The sequence below is a fragment of the Orbicella faveolata genome, unplaced genomic scaffold (assembly GCF_042242905.1).
Source record: "Orbicella faveolata isolate gen_17 unplaced genomic scaffold, um_ofav_v1 contig_35, whole genome shotgun sequence".
In the NCBI taxonomy this organism is placed as follows: Eukaryota; Metazoa; Cnidaria; class Anthozoa; order Scleractinia; family Merulinidae; genus Orbicella; species Orbicella faveolata.
The window spans coordinates 17838133-17856700 of NW_028301564.1; the positions used below are offsets into that span (position 1 = coordinate 17838133).

The 18568-nt window shown below is 36.9% G+C and overlaps 1 protein-coding gene across 1 annotated transcript in view; it reads left to right on the top strand.

Moving 5' to 3' along the window:
* The window catches only part of LOC110062933 (WD repeat-containing protein 19-like), a 32517-nt gene that overhangs the window by 3056 nt on the left and 10893 nt on the right, over positions 1-18568 (top strand). Inside the window, exons 4-32 of the mRNA XM_089272599.1 lie at positions 867-931; positions 1417-1477; positions 2022-2074; positions 2715-2760; positions 3516-3576; positions 4690-4761; positions 4915-4995; positions 5203-5283; positions 5510-5541; positions 6103-6184; positions 6815-6906; positions 7373-7440; positions 7663-7725; positions 8302-8387; positions 9033-9059; positions 9664-9778; positions 10670-10776; positions 11339-11461; positions 12009-12075; positions 12633-12715; positions 13297-13377; positions 14084-14150; positions 14996-15096; positions 15889-15954; positions 16054-16091; positions 16519-16616; positions 17208-17269; positions 17908-17976; positions 18171-18212. Coding sequence (XP_089128725.1) covers positions 867-931; positions 1417-1477; positions 2022-2074; positions 2715-2760; positions 3516-3576; positions 4690-4761; positions 4915-4995; positions 5203-5283; positions 5510-5541; positions 6103-6184; positions 6815-6906; positions 7373-7440; positions 7663-7725; positions 8302-8387; positions 9033-9059; positions 9664-9778; positions 10670-10776; positions 11339-11461; positions 12009-12075; positions 12633-12715; positions 13297-13377; positions 14084-14150; positions 14996-15096; positions 15889-15954; positions 16054-16091; positions 16519-16616; positions 17208-17269; positions 17908-17976; positions 18171-18212 — 2089 coding nt within the window. The remainder of the gene's footprint in view (positions 1-866; positions 932-1416; positions 1478-2021; positions 2075-2714; positions 2761-3515; positions 3577-4689; positions 4762-4914; positions 4996-5202; positions 5284-5509; positions 5542-6102; positions 6185-6814; positions 6907-7372; positions 7441-7662; positions 7726-8301; positions 8388-9032; positions 9060-9663; positions 9779-10669; positions 10777-11338; positions 11462-12008; positions 12076-12632; positions 12716-13296; positions 13378-14083; positions 14151-14995; positions 15097-15888; positions 15955-16053; positions 16092-16518; positions 16617-17207; positions 17270-17907; positions 17977-18170; positions 18213-18568) is intronic.

Genomic DNA, 18568 nt, shown 5'->3' on the forward strand with positions numbered 1-18568 from the left:
TGAGTGAAAAACTCAGAGCAAAATTTACTGCGACTACGCGTGGCTACTCCAGGGTAAAAATTGCCCGTCTCGATGATGCTTTCTCAGACTTTTTTGAACTGGAAGTAAGCCCAGTAGAAGGTCAATCACTGCACCAAAAAGATAAGAAAAGGAGAAAAAGGAAAGGTGAAAAAAAAAAAAAAAAAAAGAAAATTAAAAAAATGAAAAGCCTAAAGATGTAGGCCACTTTCTCGTCCAAAAACTTCTCATCTCAAAATTTTGATTTCTGTGCATGCCTGAGCAGGCATGTCGTGAAACGTGATGTTAGTGGAAAGAAAAGCATGCTGTCATATTGCAAATGCCTTTTTGAGTAGATTGGAGCTAATTTAGCCCATATCCACCCTGAAAATCTCCAAAATGTCCAAAAAATACGTTTTTGGCAAGAAGTTCTGGGAGTCAATGGGTTAATAATTAATGCCAATGCTCATGTGTTATAATATTAAACAATTAGATCATGAGCTTGAGATTTCTATTGCGTGATAGTTGATGAGGGTGCAGCCCTAGTCAACTAACAGGCATAGAAATCAAGAGCGAATAATCTAATTGTTTTAGTATAAATCTACTGGTTGTTCAAAACTGTATCTAAATCCTCTTCACAGACACTTCGAAAACACCAAGAAGTGGCCGTCATTTTCTTAACAAGAGCACACTGCTACACTACTCACTATCTATCATGTGCAATAGATAGTGATCAGAGGATGGCATTGTGATAGAACGCTTGTAGATTCATAATATAAAAATGGTGTATAATGTTTTCACAGTTATTGTAGTAGGAGAGTACTACAAGTGAGCTACAAGTTTTGTCGTTTATGTGTATGTTATGTTAGACAATGTACAGGGATGGCATGGGACAAAGATGGAGACACCTTGGCGATTATACAGGATAAAAATGGTGAATATCCAGTGGTTTGGGACTTGTCATGTTCTTTGAAATGCACGCTGTAGAGATTCATGTTGAGTTGAAAGCGGTGTTGTTTTGATGTTACGTGCGGGAATTTACATATACATAGTGCCTTGCACTGGCTGTACAGATTTTTGATCTCTTCTTTTATTTTTCAGCAGTTTAATTGTAGTTAACAAATGATATAATTATGCACATTCCTAAAAACTGTTTACATGATTTTACAATGTACATGGTGTACAAGTCATAGCATTTCACTCTTAACAATAATATTAAATTAAATGTACATGGTCACGTATATGTATGTGTACAGTGATATTTATTGATCACTGGTTTGAATGTTGCGACATAAAGTTCAATACTTGTTGGACACACATCATTCACACAAGTGCGAAGGGGGAAAATAGTTAATGGTCCAGTCCAACTGTACATGTATTTGCTTGTAATGACGTGTTTTGTTCTTTTTTTTTTTTCAGGTATTGTTTACTTGTGGGATGCTAACTCTCACAAGACCATACAGCTTGAAAGTGGCCTAAGGTATCTGGTTCTTTGTTCCTGTATACATCTCAAACTCATTAATAATTCATCAAGTTTGAACAAAGGAAATCATGACTGTGACGGTGTTTGGATATCTGATCTTAATTAGCATAGATTTTTACGATTTTATTTCTCCATTTTCTCCTTAGTTTTAGTTTCGATTGAGAAGATAATATCAAACACCCACCCAAAAATACTATGCTACATGTCATATTTTCAACTCTCTTCTCAGTGTTTGGAAATGTGGTCAAACATGGTCTTTCGTGTTTGATATATTACATCACAGACTAGTTAAACCTTACATGTATGCTTTAGTGTATAAAACATATGTGCAATAATGTGGTACTGTGAACATACCATGTTTTAGCTAAATGTATATGACCATACTGCATACCATGCACATGTGTTTACCTTATTCCACATTGTAAACAAATGTATTGTAGAGGTGCATATTGTACTTTGCATATTATTTCAACACTGCACTTATGAGCTTGTTTGGGAATACAGGTATGTTGAAGTATATATTAATGTGTTCTCTATGCAGGGAAGGATTGACATTTTTGTTGTGGTCAAAAGTAGGACCACAACTAGCGATAGGTGAGTACAGTTGTACATGTAATGGTACTTTTGAACATGTTTAAACAAGAAGTTCAAGTACATAAATTAGAGTGACCTGGCCTCGACATGTACTTGTCAATCAACCGAGAGAACATAAGCAGTGACACAAATAACCCCTGCTCTGTCACTTGTCTACAATTACATCATAATTGTGAATGTTATTATAATTTCACAATATTATGTCATTTTACTATATTAGGTCTAGAGAGCACTTCAAAATAGCCCATATTACACTGTAGAGTCTATTTTGTTTTCGTCATTCACACGCACATTGTGCCATCTATACTATGTTCAGATGATGTTGGATGAATTTCAAAAACTAGGAACTTAGATACTAGAAAATAAGTAAAGATAAGAGTGGTCAGGAATGATAATCCCTTATTCAATGGTTTAACATGTAATGCATATCTACAGACATTTTGCACATTGCTTGTATTTTTCCTAGCCCCTTTAATTTTGGGCTCAGAAAAATACTATGCTACTCACAAAATGTCTCCATGTATTACATTTTAAATTATTGAATAAGGTGTATATATTTTATGTTTAAACTTGCCTTGTACTTTATGGTGATTGTATAATATTATGTAACTTGTCCTCTCTTACCATGTCTTCTCTTTAGGCACATTCAAAGGCAATTTGTTAATGTACAATCATCAAACCTCAAGGTACAGTGTAATTTAATCTTTAAGCAGTAATACTCATAATTTATAGAATTTGCAAGATTGTATAGCATAGAGTCATATATCTCTACTACATGTACATAATTATGCATACATCTACATTATACATGCATGCATATGTATAATGTATGAAGTACATTCTAGTTTACATGAATTCTTTTATTTCTTTTTTTTTTTCAACTTTATCATTATTTTAAACGTAAAAGTAAATGAAGAAACTTTCACAGTTTAAGGATCTTAGGAATTTGTCGTACCTATCAAAAATTCTCGTTGAATCTATTGTAGAGTTTTGTAGTGGTCTTAACAGCAAACTGCTTCTTGAGTGAAATTGATAGTGTTTCGATGTGGTAGAAGGAGAAATTACATGTACATGTATGAACGTTATTATTCTTTTGTATTCAAACACCATGAACTACAATAATTTGTTTTGGTATTGTTGCATACATATCTACACTTTTGAAGGGCAATTACCTTCTCAAAGCATCTATAAGCAGTATTGAAAATTTGTAGTCTGTAGTAAGGTTACATACTCAATGCATACATGTCCTTTACAATAATTACATGTACAATTGAATGACTCATCACTGATGACAATGAAAGTTTAAATGGGTGGAAATCTTTGCCTTTAATCACTACAGTATGATTATGTATAACTGAAATTTATTTACTTCTTTATGTATAGGCAATTTACATGTAGTATTTGTAAATGAAGCTTTTTTTTTCTGGTGTTACTCTTGCAGGAAAGTTCCTATTCTTGGAAAACACACCAAGAAAATAGTGTGTGGAGCATGGAACTCTGAGGTACAGACGAGGGTTAAAATTACAGCTCATGTGAATTGTACAAGACTGCCATCAGTATACATTTTGTAATACTTAAAAGTGTGATCATGATGTATGTTCTACAAATTAGAAACATCACAAATTATGAAAGGGGCAGTAAAGGTTAAAACAACGTCATGCCCCCTCCCCCTTCTGCCTAACTAGTGCCTGAATTTCAGGATTGCAAACTAAACACATGACTTCTATAGAAATGACAACTTTGTATTAAGGGGGGAGGGAGGGTCACAATGTTGATGCCCTGATTTTTTCAGGCATCTTCTTTCCAATTGCTTACATTGGAAATTTACTGTGATGATCATTCTTCACTCATCTACAACTGCAGTTCAAATATGAATTATTTCATATATACTTCACATTATGCTACTGAGATCTGATACATGTATCTCTGTCAGGCTGGCCAGTAGCAATTTCTTGGTACTCTTTACTTATATGTACATGTACACTCCTGATTAGATTGGTGCACTGAGAGAGTTGTGTTCCTGAAGAACAAAACACAATTGTTTAATCCCAACCCTACCAATAGGCGACACCCATTTATGCAAGTGGTTGTTAGGACACTATGAGCTAGGGTAAATTGTGTTGCCCAGTCTTGAGCAAGAGATCCCTGGCCAGACAGAAACCTAGACGTCTTCATACAGAGTTTATCAACACAGACACCACACTCTCTAGACTACCATTAGTTAGTTAGGATTAGTTACGTCTGCAGTTTTCTACATTGTCTGTGTATTACTTTGACATTATATTGAAAGGTACAATTTATTATTATTTAATGTTATAAACATACACATACAGGTGTATCAAGCCAAGTACATGTTGCATTGTAGCTTCTTAAATTGTTTATCAATTGCAAAATAGTTAACATTCATTTGTCCAAAAATGGAAAATGGAAATGCCCACAATGAAAAGAAAAATAAACAATTAACATTGTGACCCTCCCTCCCGTTGAAGCCCTGAATTTTTCAGGCTTCTTCTCTCCAATTGCTTAAATTGGAAATTTACTGCAATGATCATTCTTCACTCACTCTCAGTAGCATAATTATTTATGCTTAACATTTGATTTCTTTCCTGTGCCAGAATTTATTAGCCCTTGGTGGAGAGGACAAGTGCATCACTGTGAGTAATGTAGATGGAGATACAATCAGACAGGTAAGCATACATGTGATATTTACAAAATAATAATAGCAAATGTACCACTTATAAAATAATATACAATGTACATGTATGATCAGTCATGGCTGTGTTAAGGCCTTATTTCTTATAAAGTTTTTCTCCTTTTTTGTTTGCATGGAATACATGTAGGCTACTATCCGTGCAGATCCCACTGAAATCCAGTTCAGTGAAATGAAGACTGATGAACGTAGCTCCATTGGTGAGACAACGGTAAGAGTTCTTTCAAGTTTCTCTAACATAATTGGCACCACTACTATTTTTTCCCATAATTTAATAAATTAGAACTTCATTTATGATTTAACTGCATGTATGACAGTGTAGACTACCCTTACAAGGTTGAAAGAAAGCGAGTGACATACTTTAATAGTACCTGTATTCTTAAAGCTGATACTTATACCTCATTCAAACTCCACATAGATGAGCTTAATAGTTGGAAAGAAAACCTTGTATCTCTACAACTTGAATGATCCTGACAACCCGATTGAGCTGGCTTTTCAGGTAATGGCATGCACCTATTGTAATTTTTAGTCTTATGCTACATTTAACTTTGTTTTACAATGTACACTGTATGTTTATTATTTTGAATAGCAGTATAGTGTCCCCATATAGATGTACACCTGAACATGGTACTGAAACAAGTTAAGTGCACATAATATGCTGAAACATTCATACCCCTGTACCTCCTTTACTGAATTAAATAAGTCACATTTTTTTTTCTCTACAGCAACGATATGGCAATATAGTGGATTACAAGTGGTGAGAAAAAATGTGCAGTTACATATATTTATTGAATTAATTTGTAGTTCCAGTCAGGTTTTTTAGTTTCTTATGTAACTGACAACACTACTTCAATGTAATTTTTTGAGAGCAGGTAAATTGACAATTAAGTTGCACTCACCTAAATGTAAAGCCTCATGCAATTTTGAGGGAGTTTTCAAATTTCTCTTGTAGTGTAAATCCTTGATTGCTCTTGCATTAGATTACCTTTACTTAGATGTGTTTAGATTTTCAGTGATATGCAGTTGTAGTTAAAATGTTTATTGTGTTAACAATGCACTCTACTGTAGTCTTGAAAATACATCTGTTCTGTATAAATTTTGGTTACTGTTTCATTGCTTAAATGTTTTGGATAAAATCAGAATAGTGGTACATGTACATGTCTCTGTAAGCTAGAAAATGATATTAAAATAAAAAGAGAAAATAGGGAAAAAAAATAATTGTCAGCAGGTTTAGTCAAGTAAAGAGTTATTTTGCAACATTATTGTATAGAAGAGGTGTTGTACATGAAATATGTTGTTGGCATCAATTTACTGACAGGTTTGGTGATGGTTACATAATGCTGGGTTTCTCCAATGGTTATTTTGTGGTGATCTCTACTCATATAAAGGAGATAGGGCAGGTACTGGAAAATTCATATACCTGTTGATCAGAACTTTTTTGTGTTGCAGAATTATTTCAGAAAAGTTGTTATGCTGTACATGTTGGCATAAAGTTCTTGTCACTGGGAATCAAGGACAGGAGTCTACTTAAGTCACTTAGTCTGCCATTCTGCATGGCTTGTAAAATTTCTTTGTGAATGAGGAAAACCTTGTGTGCCATCTTACTGGGTTTGTATGGGTCACAGAAAACCTGGAAAGTTATGGAATTTTATGATTCCATTTTCCAGGCCTGGAAAGTCATGAAATGGAAGTGTAGGTTAGGGAAAGTCATGGAAAAGCAATACATTTGCTGAGAATAAACAGGCAAAGAGATCTAAAGTTGAAAAAGTAACAGACGGGTCAGAAAACCGATTTTAATTCCAGTAAAAAATAAACACTAGCATGCATTCTATGTGTCATAATGTGGGAAAACACCTTAAATAATAGTTTGTTTTGACAGTACTTTGAAAGCAACTGCTTAACATAGGTCAAGAAAAACTCTGAAGGGTCATGGAAAAGGTCATGGAAAGTTATGGAATTTTAACGGCTCACAAGAGTATGAACCTTGTTTTTTTTGTAATGAAAATTTACTCCTTTTTCTGTTATCACAGGAATTATACCAAACAAGGGACCATAAGGATGAGTTGACAGGCATTGCAATGTCATTGGAGCTGAATAAAGCAGCTTCTTGTGGTGACAATTGGTGAGGGTTCTGCTTAGTTGTCTATCACGTATATGTTCTGTATTTTTCAAGATGCACTGAGTTTTTTGATGGGCTAATGGTGCATGCATCGATTTTTATCCTTTTTCGTTCAATGGCTTTATTTGCTTGAAGCCATATGTACTCATTTGCTTCATTTTGCATCTTTGCAAAAACAAACATCTACTACACAGACTGTTGTTGTTGTTGTTGTAGTGGCAGGTGCACGGATTTTGGCAAAAAAGTGGCACAGATCTGGGGATCTGAGTACCCTTTTTCAGCTTGATTCCCCTCTTTCTTGCTATATCTTTTCCAGCCTCTTTATACTTGTAGTGTCTTCCTTTTTACTGGGCATAGACAGAACTCAGGTTTCTCTCAAGAAACATTGATAACTGTAAATATGCAGTTCATATTATTTTGTTGATTTCGATCCAGTGTATTGTTGACACACCACATGTTTCTGTTTCAGTGTAAAGATACACGACTTGACAGAGATGAAAGAGATTTATGCAATAATCACTTTAGAAGATGCAGGAGGTACTGTATAATATTGCTTTCAAGTATGACTATTTTTAAAAATATTACTGGTGTGGTCATTATTGTAAATATGCTCTTTGTGTACTTTATGATGTGTGTGACAAACTACAATGAAGACTGTTTGGTAATTAGTTTGTAAGTACTATTAAACAGTACATGTGTTATGTGTATGACGAGTCAAAACGTCAGCAGTGATTGATTCATGATTGAACTGTTTTTTAGGACACCTTGACAAGATCTCATGGACAAATGATGGTCAACTGCTTGCTGTCAGCACTCAATCAGGTATCACATGTCACCACTGTTGTGATACATGTAAATGCTACTAAAAGCCAGAATGATTCGCTTTACTCATTCACTCGAGGTTAAGTCAGTTTCGTTAAGTGCTGTCTAAGCCAGCTTGTGTCCTTTTCAGTGCGGCTTACACTTACCCAAACAATAACAACAATCTTAAGGTGCATACAGTATCTTAATGGCAAAGATAGAGTCTTTGGGACAAATACTGTATTTTCAGTGGTCTGGAAATAAATTATGGTCGCTGGCTTGGGAGACAAACACTTATGCCACGTCACTGCATTCCTTTGTGGTACTACTGTTCATGTGCATACGGTGTGTTTCCTGCAATCATGGCAACGTTATGATTTCATTACCAGCAATTTGTTTACTACAATTTGGCAAGCAACCCATCCATTATAGTTCTACATAAAAGTAAATGCTGCAAAAACATGGTCAACATTCGCTGTGCAATCCGCTACTAGGCGTGAAATAGTTTGGCAGATGATGCTGTTTTTCTTAGTCATTTAAGAAACGTTTATCACTGAACATGTTCGTTTACATCTAATCTAAACTACATTTTTTTAGGCGCCATTTATGTCTACCTTACTAAGTTGCCTGTACTTGGATGTGCCAGCGGTACGAGACTATCATATCTCACTTCACTTAAAGAGGTAATGAACGGGTTCCAAACAGTGTTTCTTTGAAAGTACCATGCTCTTTTACATAGGTTTTGCATTCTTTCTGTAATTACGTTGACATGTGAAGGCGAAAATTTTGAGTGTTCAACACGAATTTAAACGTTAAAATGTTCTTAAAATCTATAATATAAGAAAAGTCTAAAAACCGACGATGTTTCGGCGCTCCTTCAGTTCATCAAGCCTACTCGCCGCACCCAAACTGCTGCCCTGGAGCTGGCCAAACACCGTTTGTTATTGGCTCACGAAACAATACATAAATGATCCAAACAATGCCCCTATCTCTTGAAACAATGGAAGCTACAGGTTACCAGAACCAATGAAAATACAGGTCTGGAAGAGGTGCTGAACTACTCAAACTGACGCCATTGTACATGATGACTTGATAATGACGTAGAGTAGTGTTGAAAAGTCGTCGATTTTTAGAGTTTTCTTATGGATTTTAAAGAACATTTTAGCGATTTTGGCAAGCATTTAAAAGCGAAATATGAAATTAAATATCTCCGGTGCTCTACAAAGTACAAACTATACAAGTATGTTTATTTTATTCAATACGTGTTCATCACTGATGTTGCTTTTTTGCTGTTTTTTTCTTCATTGCTGTTCTTTTTATAAACATAGGTGACAATTGTGGATAACGTGATGCAGGTAAAGAAAGAGAATTTACATCATGAAGCAATAGTTGTGAAATTTGGTGTGCAATATTTCGTCAGGACCATTACGTGATGGCATATTGGTTTGTGCAAGTCACTTCTACTAGGAATGAACTTTCAGTCTTCCGATTGAAGAACAAAGGTTGAAAGTTCAACAGTCCAAACTTTGAACATCAAAGAAAGTAATATCTGTTACTAACTCCCATTCTGTTAAAAAAAAGGCTTCGTAAAGCACTTTAGAATGAAAATTAGCGATGTGAACTTGATAATGATGACATGGAGTCATTGAAATGTCGTTCACTTTTCATATCGTTAATTCTCATTCTAAAGTAATTCCCATTCATTATATTTAATGTTTGATAACCATAAGAATGTGATTGACTAGTTACATGTAATCAGTTAATTTTTTTTATCACTTCTCTAAGCAATATGCTGATGTTGCTGGGAAAAACGTTCTAGCTGAAAAAAAAAAAAAAAAAACAATAATAATAATAAATCAAATTTAAGCCCGGAACTCAAAAGTTAAAAAGTGGACAACGGCAGCTGTACAACTGACAGAATCTTTCTATTTTGTTTTGTTTTTTTTCTCTCGCATGAAGGAACGACCTCTGAGTGTGGATATCATAGTCGAACCAAACTTTGTAGCTCTCGGACCATACCATCTGGCGGTTGGCATGAATAACCGTGCATGGTTTTACACATTAGCAGACAAAGGTATTGTACAGTACCTGAAGGTCTATACATATGGGTTGTTGACCAAGTGTCAGATCAAGATGGCTGGATATTGGCCAAGTTCTTTTTTTGAGGTCCATAAACTCGCAAAAAAAGATGGAGGCGAATATCAAGTCATCTTGACCGAACAAGCTTGGTCAATAAAGGATTTATTATACGGCTTTCGGGGAAATTTTTCTTGCGAGACGTGGCGGGTAGTCCCGAGCGGGCAAGATAGCTCCCTCTTGCCCGCTCGGGTAGCCAATCACAGTGTTGGATTTGATTCATCTTGTCCGCTCACGGAGCTAGCCACATAATAAGGAGTGCTATTAGTCACATTAACCGCTGTAATAGATGTTTGGAGCGGTAGTCCTTCCTCGTATCATGAAAGCTGCGTTTTGTGCACGAATGCCAGTTATACATGTATAATTATTACAGGTACGCTTTTGTATGTTTGCAGAAGCACAGAGTTAATTGGCCGATGGAAAATGTTTGAAAAACAAGGAAAAGAATTAGCTTGAAAATGAGATAACATCTGAGAGATTTCCTGAAATGTTACGACAAAGGTTACAGTTCATTTCTAAGTAAAGCACATAGATATATTTGGACTTGATGCTGATAAAGGTAAATTTTTTTTTCACCTTAGTGAGTTTCTGAAGCTGATGTTTCGAGCATTAGGCTATCATTAGAGCAAAAGATATGACAACAATGACCTTGTGTCCTCCCATAAGCTGCTGAAAGAAGCGCCTCCCTCCCCCCTGATAGTTTTAGCCTCCTGAAAGTAATGACTTTCCAATAGTAAAAATAGGCAGAACCAAATCCGACAGTGCTGGTCGAGGCTTCGAGGATAATTACTTTCGGATGTTACGATAATGTTATAATGATTGACTACAGGTCCTGAGCAGTTGAAAGACAGAGAATACCTGGGTACTGTTAATACTATTCATCTCAATGCTGATTATGCTGCTGTCCTGTTTGAGGGCAAAGTCCAACTTCACTTGGTTAGTACCAGTTGATCTTTACATAATGTCAAAGAGGTTTTTCTGTAGACAAATGCTTGATTCAAGTTGTAGTATTTAGACAACTTTTGGAAGTAGCCTCTTGAACAGTCGTTGCAATGTTTTGCTCCAACCGTTGAGCCACACGAGCCAGTAGATCTTTAGCTGAGTGAAAGAAGATTGTATAAGAAGGGACTCACATCAAGTTAGCAGTTTTCATGTGCATAATCGTGACAAGCAATCAATCAATCAAACAAACAAACAAACAAACAAAAACAAAAACAAAAAAAAAACAAAAACAAAACAAACAAACAAACAAACAAACGAGCCAAAGAGACAATAACAAAATTGAAAACTTAACAAAATTTAACTTTCCGTGATATTAAGAGAAAGTGCAGGTGCAGGCATATTTAGTTGTCACTAAACTTGAATCCAAGCAAAGTTCTTACAAAAAATTCCCTATTCAAGTGCTGGCCTAGTCACTTTGTGGCGAAAACGTTCGACTTGAAAGGTTATTTTAATTGTACATAATTTTATCACATGTAATTGTTTTTCTGTGTGACAGATTGAAGGTGAAGCTCTGGATGCGACAGACGAGAGAGAGACCAGACTTTTCCCAGATAAAGGCAATCATGGAAGAATAACATGTTGTGCTTTGACTTCTGACTTTTTAATTTATGGAACTGATGTGAGTAACATGAAATGATTACTTTTTCATTGATTGATAAATACATCTAAACGTTCCCTCTGTATGATAAATGTTTACGATGAGCAAAACGAAGTAGATTATTCTCCCTGGTAAGGTTGATGCATGACACTTGTATGGATATAAAAAATCAAAGGAAAATTTAAAAAAATTGAAAACTGATAAGGAAGAAAAAAAATGTCAGTGTCATCTTCTGAAAAATCACGAACGTTTCGGGCCTAGCCCTTCCTCAGTGAAGACAGTCCATTACAGAATCTTCATGCGAAACTATTCATATGAAAATATGTTCCGCCCACAGTTTCATTTTCATGTGAATCAAACTCATTTTCATATCACAAGGTTTGCATGAGGATGCCAAAAGTCCCCTCCAAAAGAAGTATCTGGTAACATTCGACGGATGTTATACTAAAATTCAGAAATTTAGAGGTTATAATTAATTTGTTTTCCTGAATGAGATTCAGCAGGGTAAGCATCGAGGTTGTGCCATGTACTGATTATGGAAACATGCATTTCTTGGAACTTTTTGTAGAATGGAAATCTGTTCTATTTCTTCCTCGAAGACTGGCACTTTGTGAATGAATTCAGACATGTAGTAGGTGAGTGCATGGATCGGGGCGCCGGGGAAGAAAATCATTACTTTTTTAATTACAGTTGAACCTCGCCATTTCGAATTCTAAGGGGAAACGGAAAATAGTTCGAAATAGCGGGAGTTCGAAATAACTGATAGTAACTGACTGAAGGGCAAATCCAAAGGAAATGGTTTTGAGTTCGAAATAACGAGGAATTCGAAATAACGGAGTTCGAAATAGAGGGGTCTAACTGTACAATTCTAGAATACCTTTTCCAGCGATTGAAAAACAGGTGATTCCAGAAGCATTAGTATTATAAGCTTCTGGCTGCAACTTTGGACTTTGGACTATGGACTTACATATATACATTTTAGCGATATAATGATATTCTATCGAAACGCTTGTTTGGACTTATGGCCAACAGAGTTCATAAATGTGGGTCAAAAAAAGGTAGGAAAACAGGGGAAGAGACAGACATTCGACGTACTGCAAATAACAAACAAACAAACAAGCAAACGTGAGATCGTCATTTGTATTTGAGTTAGTTATGAGCATGATAATAATGTCAGTATTTTTATCGAAAGGGATCAAAAAGATCTTTCCAGATATCAGCGGGACTCACCTTGTGTTCATCGACGAAAAGAGTGATGGATTTGTTTACAATCCAGTGAGTATTTTGCCAAAGAAATGTGAAAGTTTTCTTTCAGGCGCAGTAGTGTCTGTATAGCGAGCGACTTACTTTGAAAAAGAGTGGTGGCCTGGAGCCTAAGTGTTCGCACAAGCGCTCATGGGATTTTTTGGAAGGACACCATTAAACAATTGGATTATGAGCTCGAGATTTCTATCGCGTGATAGTTGACGAGGGCGCAGCCCGAGTCATGTATCACGCATAGAAATCGAGAGCGAATAGTCTAATTGTTTTAGTATAAATCTACTTGTCGTTCAAAACTTTATCGAAATCCTCTTCACAGACACTTCGAAAACACCAAGAAGCGGCCGTCATTTTGTTAACAAGGACACACGGCTACGCTACTCACTGTCTATCACAGAATAGATAATGAGTAGCGTAGCCAATCAGAGAACGGCATTCGTGATAGAAAGCTAGTAGATTTATACTAAAACCAAATATAACATAACGGAACGTCTTGCTCTTTGCGTAGTCTCAGTCCCCAGGCCACCAATCTATTTGGGTGTTTTGTTTTTTTCTCACTATAGATGACTCAGTGATTGATTTCTTTTTTTCTATAGGTCAACGATGCTACCTTTGAGATTCCCAACTTTTCTCCTAACATCAAGGGCATTGTTTGGGATAACTGGCCTTTAGATAAGGTACGTTAGGAATGCTTCAACTGTCGTTGATGCAATCATGAAACTAGCATATCTTTCCTGGAAAGTTACTGCCCAGCCACAGAGGTGCCATTCCACGCTGTGGATACACATCGTGCTTTTAAAGGGAGAGTTTCAAGGCTCTGTACATTGTCATCTCGAGGCTATGACACGAGCATAAAGTGTCGCTTTCGCCTTCTTGCTACAGACATGTAGTTAAGGATTCAGAAACTATAACGTGTGCGGGCGGAATGACTGAACACGATGTTCAGTTTGTACGTATGTCGGGGTAATTGGAATGGTAAATAGCATCCACCGGTGAGGAATCGAAAAACTGTCGCATCTTTTCGACCGTCAAACGTGCTAGCCTGTGATTGCCTAAAATAAATGAAATGCTTCTGTAACCTCTTCCAGGTGTTCAGTTGGTTGGGGCGAAGCGCGACCAAGCCTTTCTCCCGGCTTTATTTCGTTCTGCCATGTTTTCCCGCTGTGCCACAACCAACAAAATGCCCGGAAGAGGCTAATGAAATGTATGAGATCGATGTCAATAAGATATCATGGAGGTTCGACCCGAAGCAACAATAATAAATATTTCTTCGGAAAGCAGCCGAAATTACATACACATATTACTCCAACATCGCGATTCGGTAGAAAGAGCCAATGCCATGCTGATCAATGACATAATTTTTGCACTCTATTTGCCCTTCAGGATGTGTTTTGTGGTTATGATGAAGACAAGGTGTATACCTACATCTTTTACAGAGATACAGTTATTGGTGCGTTGTTTTTTTTTCCCTTTGCCTTCATTTTGATCGTAACAAGTATATGCCTTTTTTGAAACCTTGTGCATGTAAATATACTATTTTTGTGCTGTTATAGAACGTGCATGGTGAGAAATTTAATCAGACATGTTCTGTTTTGTTTAGAATTAGTTTGTGTGTCCAATTAGTACCAGAAGGATTAGGCACACATTATTCACTTGACTCTGAAGACGACTTCCGCTCAGGTTGTCGAAACGTCAGTCACCAACAGCAGTTCTTTTCAGAACTACCCTCACCCGGACGATCACACTATACGAACTACTGATACTCCTGGGTTCAAACCATTTACGAAGAAAGTTTTTGATTGATTGATTGGCTGACTGACTGACTGACTGACTGATTGATCGTAGCACGTTACTTGTGTATTTGACCCTTTGAAGCGACTGCGAACTAAATTGGAGAAGAACGTTTATAAAATGTAAGAAATTCCTCCAACTTGGGCCATAAGAAAAGTATCAAGACAACTAGGAAGAATCCCGATGCTGACCTCCCAAGATCCCTTTAACATACATCAGGCTTGACATTGCTCACAAGACTAATCCTCTAAAAGATGGCGTTTATCGACTGTGTATTTCTATACTGGATTCTGTCTTTGGAAATGCATTTGCTGTTCTTTGGGCAATTCTCATAGTTTGCATTGCAAGAAGTTATGTCTTGGAGACAGAATGTAGACCGAAATAGATCGATTCTGTCCGTCCTGCCTGTGTTATTCGGAGTGATTAATTTATTAGATGTTGCTTACAGTTGAACAGCTTTTGCTTATCTCCGATGTGTTGATTTGGTTCCGTTCATTTTCATAGGTCCTCAGTGCATATTGGCTGGCTCCACTAAGTTGCCTTACGCTCAAAAGCCTCTTATGTTGTATGGTGGTGAAATTACATGTCAAACACAGAGTGGCAAGGTAAGGCGTATGTATTATGACATACATGTGAGCTGGAACGGACGACACACAAGGCTGATAATGATTATGCTTCCTGCTGTGGAAAGTGGCATTCAGGGCAGACTAAAACCTTCGTGATTAGCAAGGAGGCTTGTCTACTCTGGTTTGCATGTATTGATTAACTGTAGGCGATATATGTTCTTGTTTATGTGAAGAAAATGCGGCAGAAAATGTGTCTTATTCTTGGCACTGATTTTAGTGGTTACACAGGTCCCCATGCCCGGTCTGCAACGATAATTTACATTCAAAATTCAACGATAATAGTTTGATTTTGTAGTCGAATGCTCACTGCTTGTCACATGACGGAAACTTAGTTACATTTGGAAGCGAGAACGACTAGGTTTTCAAGGGGGTAAATGGACCTGGCATCGATTTTAATGACAAATTCAATAAACTAACTCACCTATACATATTTCATTGATGGTGTTTTCGAACATAATTCAGGCTGCATCTCTCTGAAAAGATCCTGAACAGGATTAATGATCTAAAATCACTCGGATCATGGTGCATCAAAGGAACTGATGAATATTCCTCACTCTGGTCACGGATTCATCAGTTTCTTTGATGCACCATGATCCGAATAATCTTGGATCATTGATACTGATCCAGATCACCCCAAAGGAGCGCACCTTAAGTTACATTAGGACGCGAGGATGACTAGCGATGTCAGGGTTGTAAGTGGATTACAATATGAACAAATGAAAAATCATACCAGAGCCCCTTTAACTCAATAATAACTTGTTTCTTGTCTAGACCTCTAAGCTAAGTCTTACAACACATCTTTTTCACGAAAAGCCTCAGGATCTCCCTCAATCAGATGTAAGTTGACTTTGCTTGACATTCTGAAGCTATTCTTTGAGCTTGGGACAACGTACATCACTTGGCGTCGAATGACTCACTATTTCTTTCTTCTTGCAGTTACAAACTTCGTTTAATCACTGCCTGACATTAAAACGGTATGTTTAGAATGTTCTGCACAGTCTATTGATTTTTATTATTGTTATGTTCGTTTGTACCATTTAAAACTTTGTTTAATTTTCGGTGATGGATGCTATTTTTCTATGATAATTGGTCGCCTTATGGATGTGATTTATTAATATTATTCCTCAGTAAAATCTATGAAATGTGCTAAAGAGTATAAAAGTACAAAATTTCGTACAAGATTACCTTTGAATTAAAGGAAACCTGAAAATAGTAGTTAACTAAGATAGAAAAAACACCAAAGAGATAATAATAAACCATAAAGGAACAAGGATGGCTGAGGATGGAGAAGATAAAACACGGATTACAAACGACGAACTCGAAAGGTTAGGCTAAACCTTTCAAGGTGGGCAAACCGTGACGTGGCTCGTTTAACTGATAATTAGCTGTCTTTTGTTGTAGATTTAAGGACGCTTGGGGACTGGCTCGGATCCTGGACACCCGAGACGCCTGGGTCGAACTTGGCAAAAAAGCTACTTATCATTTGGACATTGAACTTGGTGAGTGGAATGAAGGGAACAGAAATATAGATAGCGACGAAACATGGCTGTTTATTGTATTACACCTTGCAGCGTAACTTCAGTTAATAATGTTCTTAGTAAATTCTTCCAAAAGCTTACTGTAGGTCACTTTACAACATACATGTACTCTTACGTTAACGGTAGAGTAAAGTCTCCATACGAGCTAAGTGGCCCACCAGGCCGGAGCTTATCCCGGTTTCTGTAGCATGAAGGGACTAGGAGTATTTCTACTCCCCCCTGGATGGGAAGCTAGTCCATCGCAGGGTTACCCCCAGCATTAAGTACGTCGGTACCCATTTATACACCTGGGTGGAGAGAGGCACTGTGAGAGTAAAGTGTCTTGCCCAAGAACACAACACAATGTCCCCGGCCAGGGCTCGAACTCGGACCACTCGATCCGGAAACGAGCGCACTAACCATGAGGCCACTGCACCTCCCACTACGTTAACAGTAACAGTCCATAGATGCAAGCTTTTTTTATGTTTTTATCCTGTGCATCTTGTATCTAAGGTTACAAAGGATCATACATAGAGATTAACTCTGGTAATCTGGTGATATTTCTATCTGCAGCAATCAGAGTGTACCGTAAGATGGGAGATGTGGCGATGGTACAGTCGTTGGAAAGTATTGAGGTAAACCCATTTCTGTGTTGGGGTATCCAGTTGCGTTATATTATTTTGGAAAGCAGACTGAAAAGTCCAAGCGCCGTCCTTGTAGTTGTGAGAACATCCAAACTGAACACGCTAACAAGAAAGGAGTTGGATAGTCTTTTCTTCCTTGTTTATATTTCACATGAAAATAATGAGTATCCTGGTATAAGTGATCAAAAAGCACCTTAAAGGAGCTCAGTCACGGTTTTTTTTTTAACTATTTCGGCCGCGCGCAAAATTACCTTTAAGTTGAAGGAAACCTGAAAATAGTACTTTACTAAGGTAAGAAAACACGCCAAAGAGATGAAAATAAACCGTAAAGAAACAAGAATGGCAAAGGATGGAAAATATTAACACGGATTATAAATGACGAACTAGGAAAGTTTTGGCTAAACGTTTCAGGATGCATAAACCGTGACGTAGCTCTTTTAAGAATACATTTTGTTTTTTTGTAATTTCCTTGCTGTTGGGCAACGTACCAAGCCGCTATGAAACATAATAAGATTAAGACATTAATTAATTTTTCAATTAAATATATTTATACTCCTCTTGGGATGCCACTTAGTCCACTACTTGCAGCAAAGAAAAAAAGAGTTTATCATTTATTATTCTGTGTTTAGGGAACAGAGGACAAAAGTCTCTTGGCGGGTTACGTCGCCATGTTTCTTGAAGAGTACAACACTGCACAGGTAGGTACGCTGGTTAATTATTCAGACTTGAGGCCCTTAACGTTACATGGAAGGCTGGTTGACCAGTGTTGCAAATAATATTTACGGTGTAATATAAATTAATTACCCATAAATTTGAGGTTGTTACTAAGACACAGTATTTGATTTGTACTGACCTAGTGTCCGTTGATTTTGACTTTGCTTCTTTATTTCAGGATCTGTTTCTTGGATCAGCGTTCCCGTTAGCTGCACTCGAGGTACGTGTCAGTAAACATAAGTAGTGTGTAAAGGAGCTCAGTCACAGCATTTTAAGTTATTTTGGCCACTCACAAAATTACCTTTAAATTGAAGGAAACCTGCAAATAGTAGTTTACTAAGATAGAAAAACACCAAAGAGATAATAATAAACCGTAAAGGAACAAGGATGGTTAAGGATGGAGAAGATTAATACGGATTACAATAGACGAGCTTGAAAAATGTAGGCTATAAACTTTTCAAAATGCGCACTCCGTGACGTAGTTATCCGCTGAGTTGAAGTTGACGGTCTAACAATGTAAATTCTCACGGAGTCTTGCAAAAGTTGTTTTACAGAACACGATACATGCAAGTCATA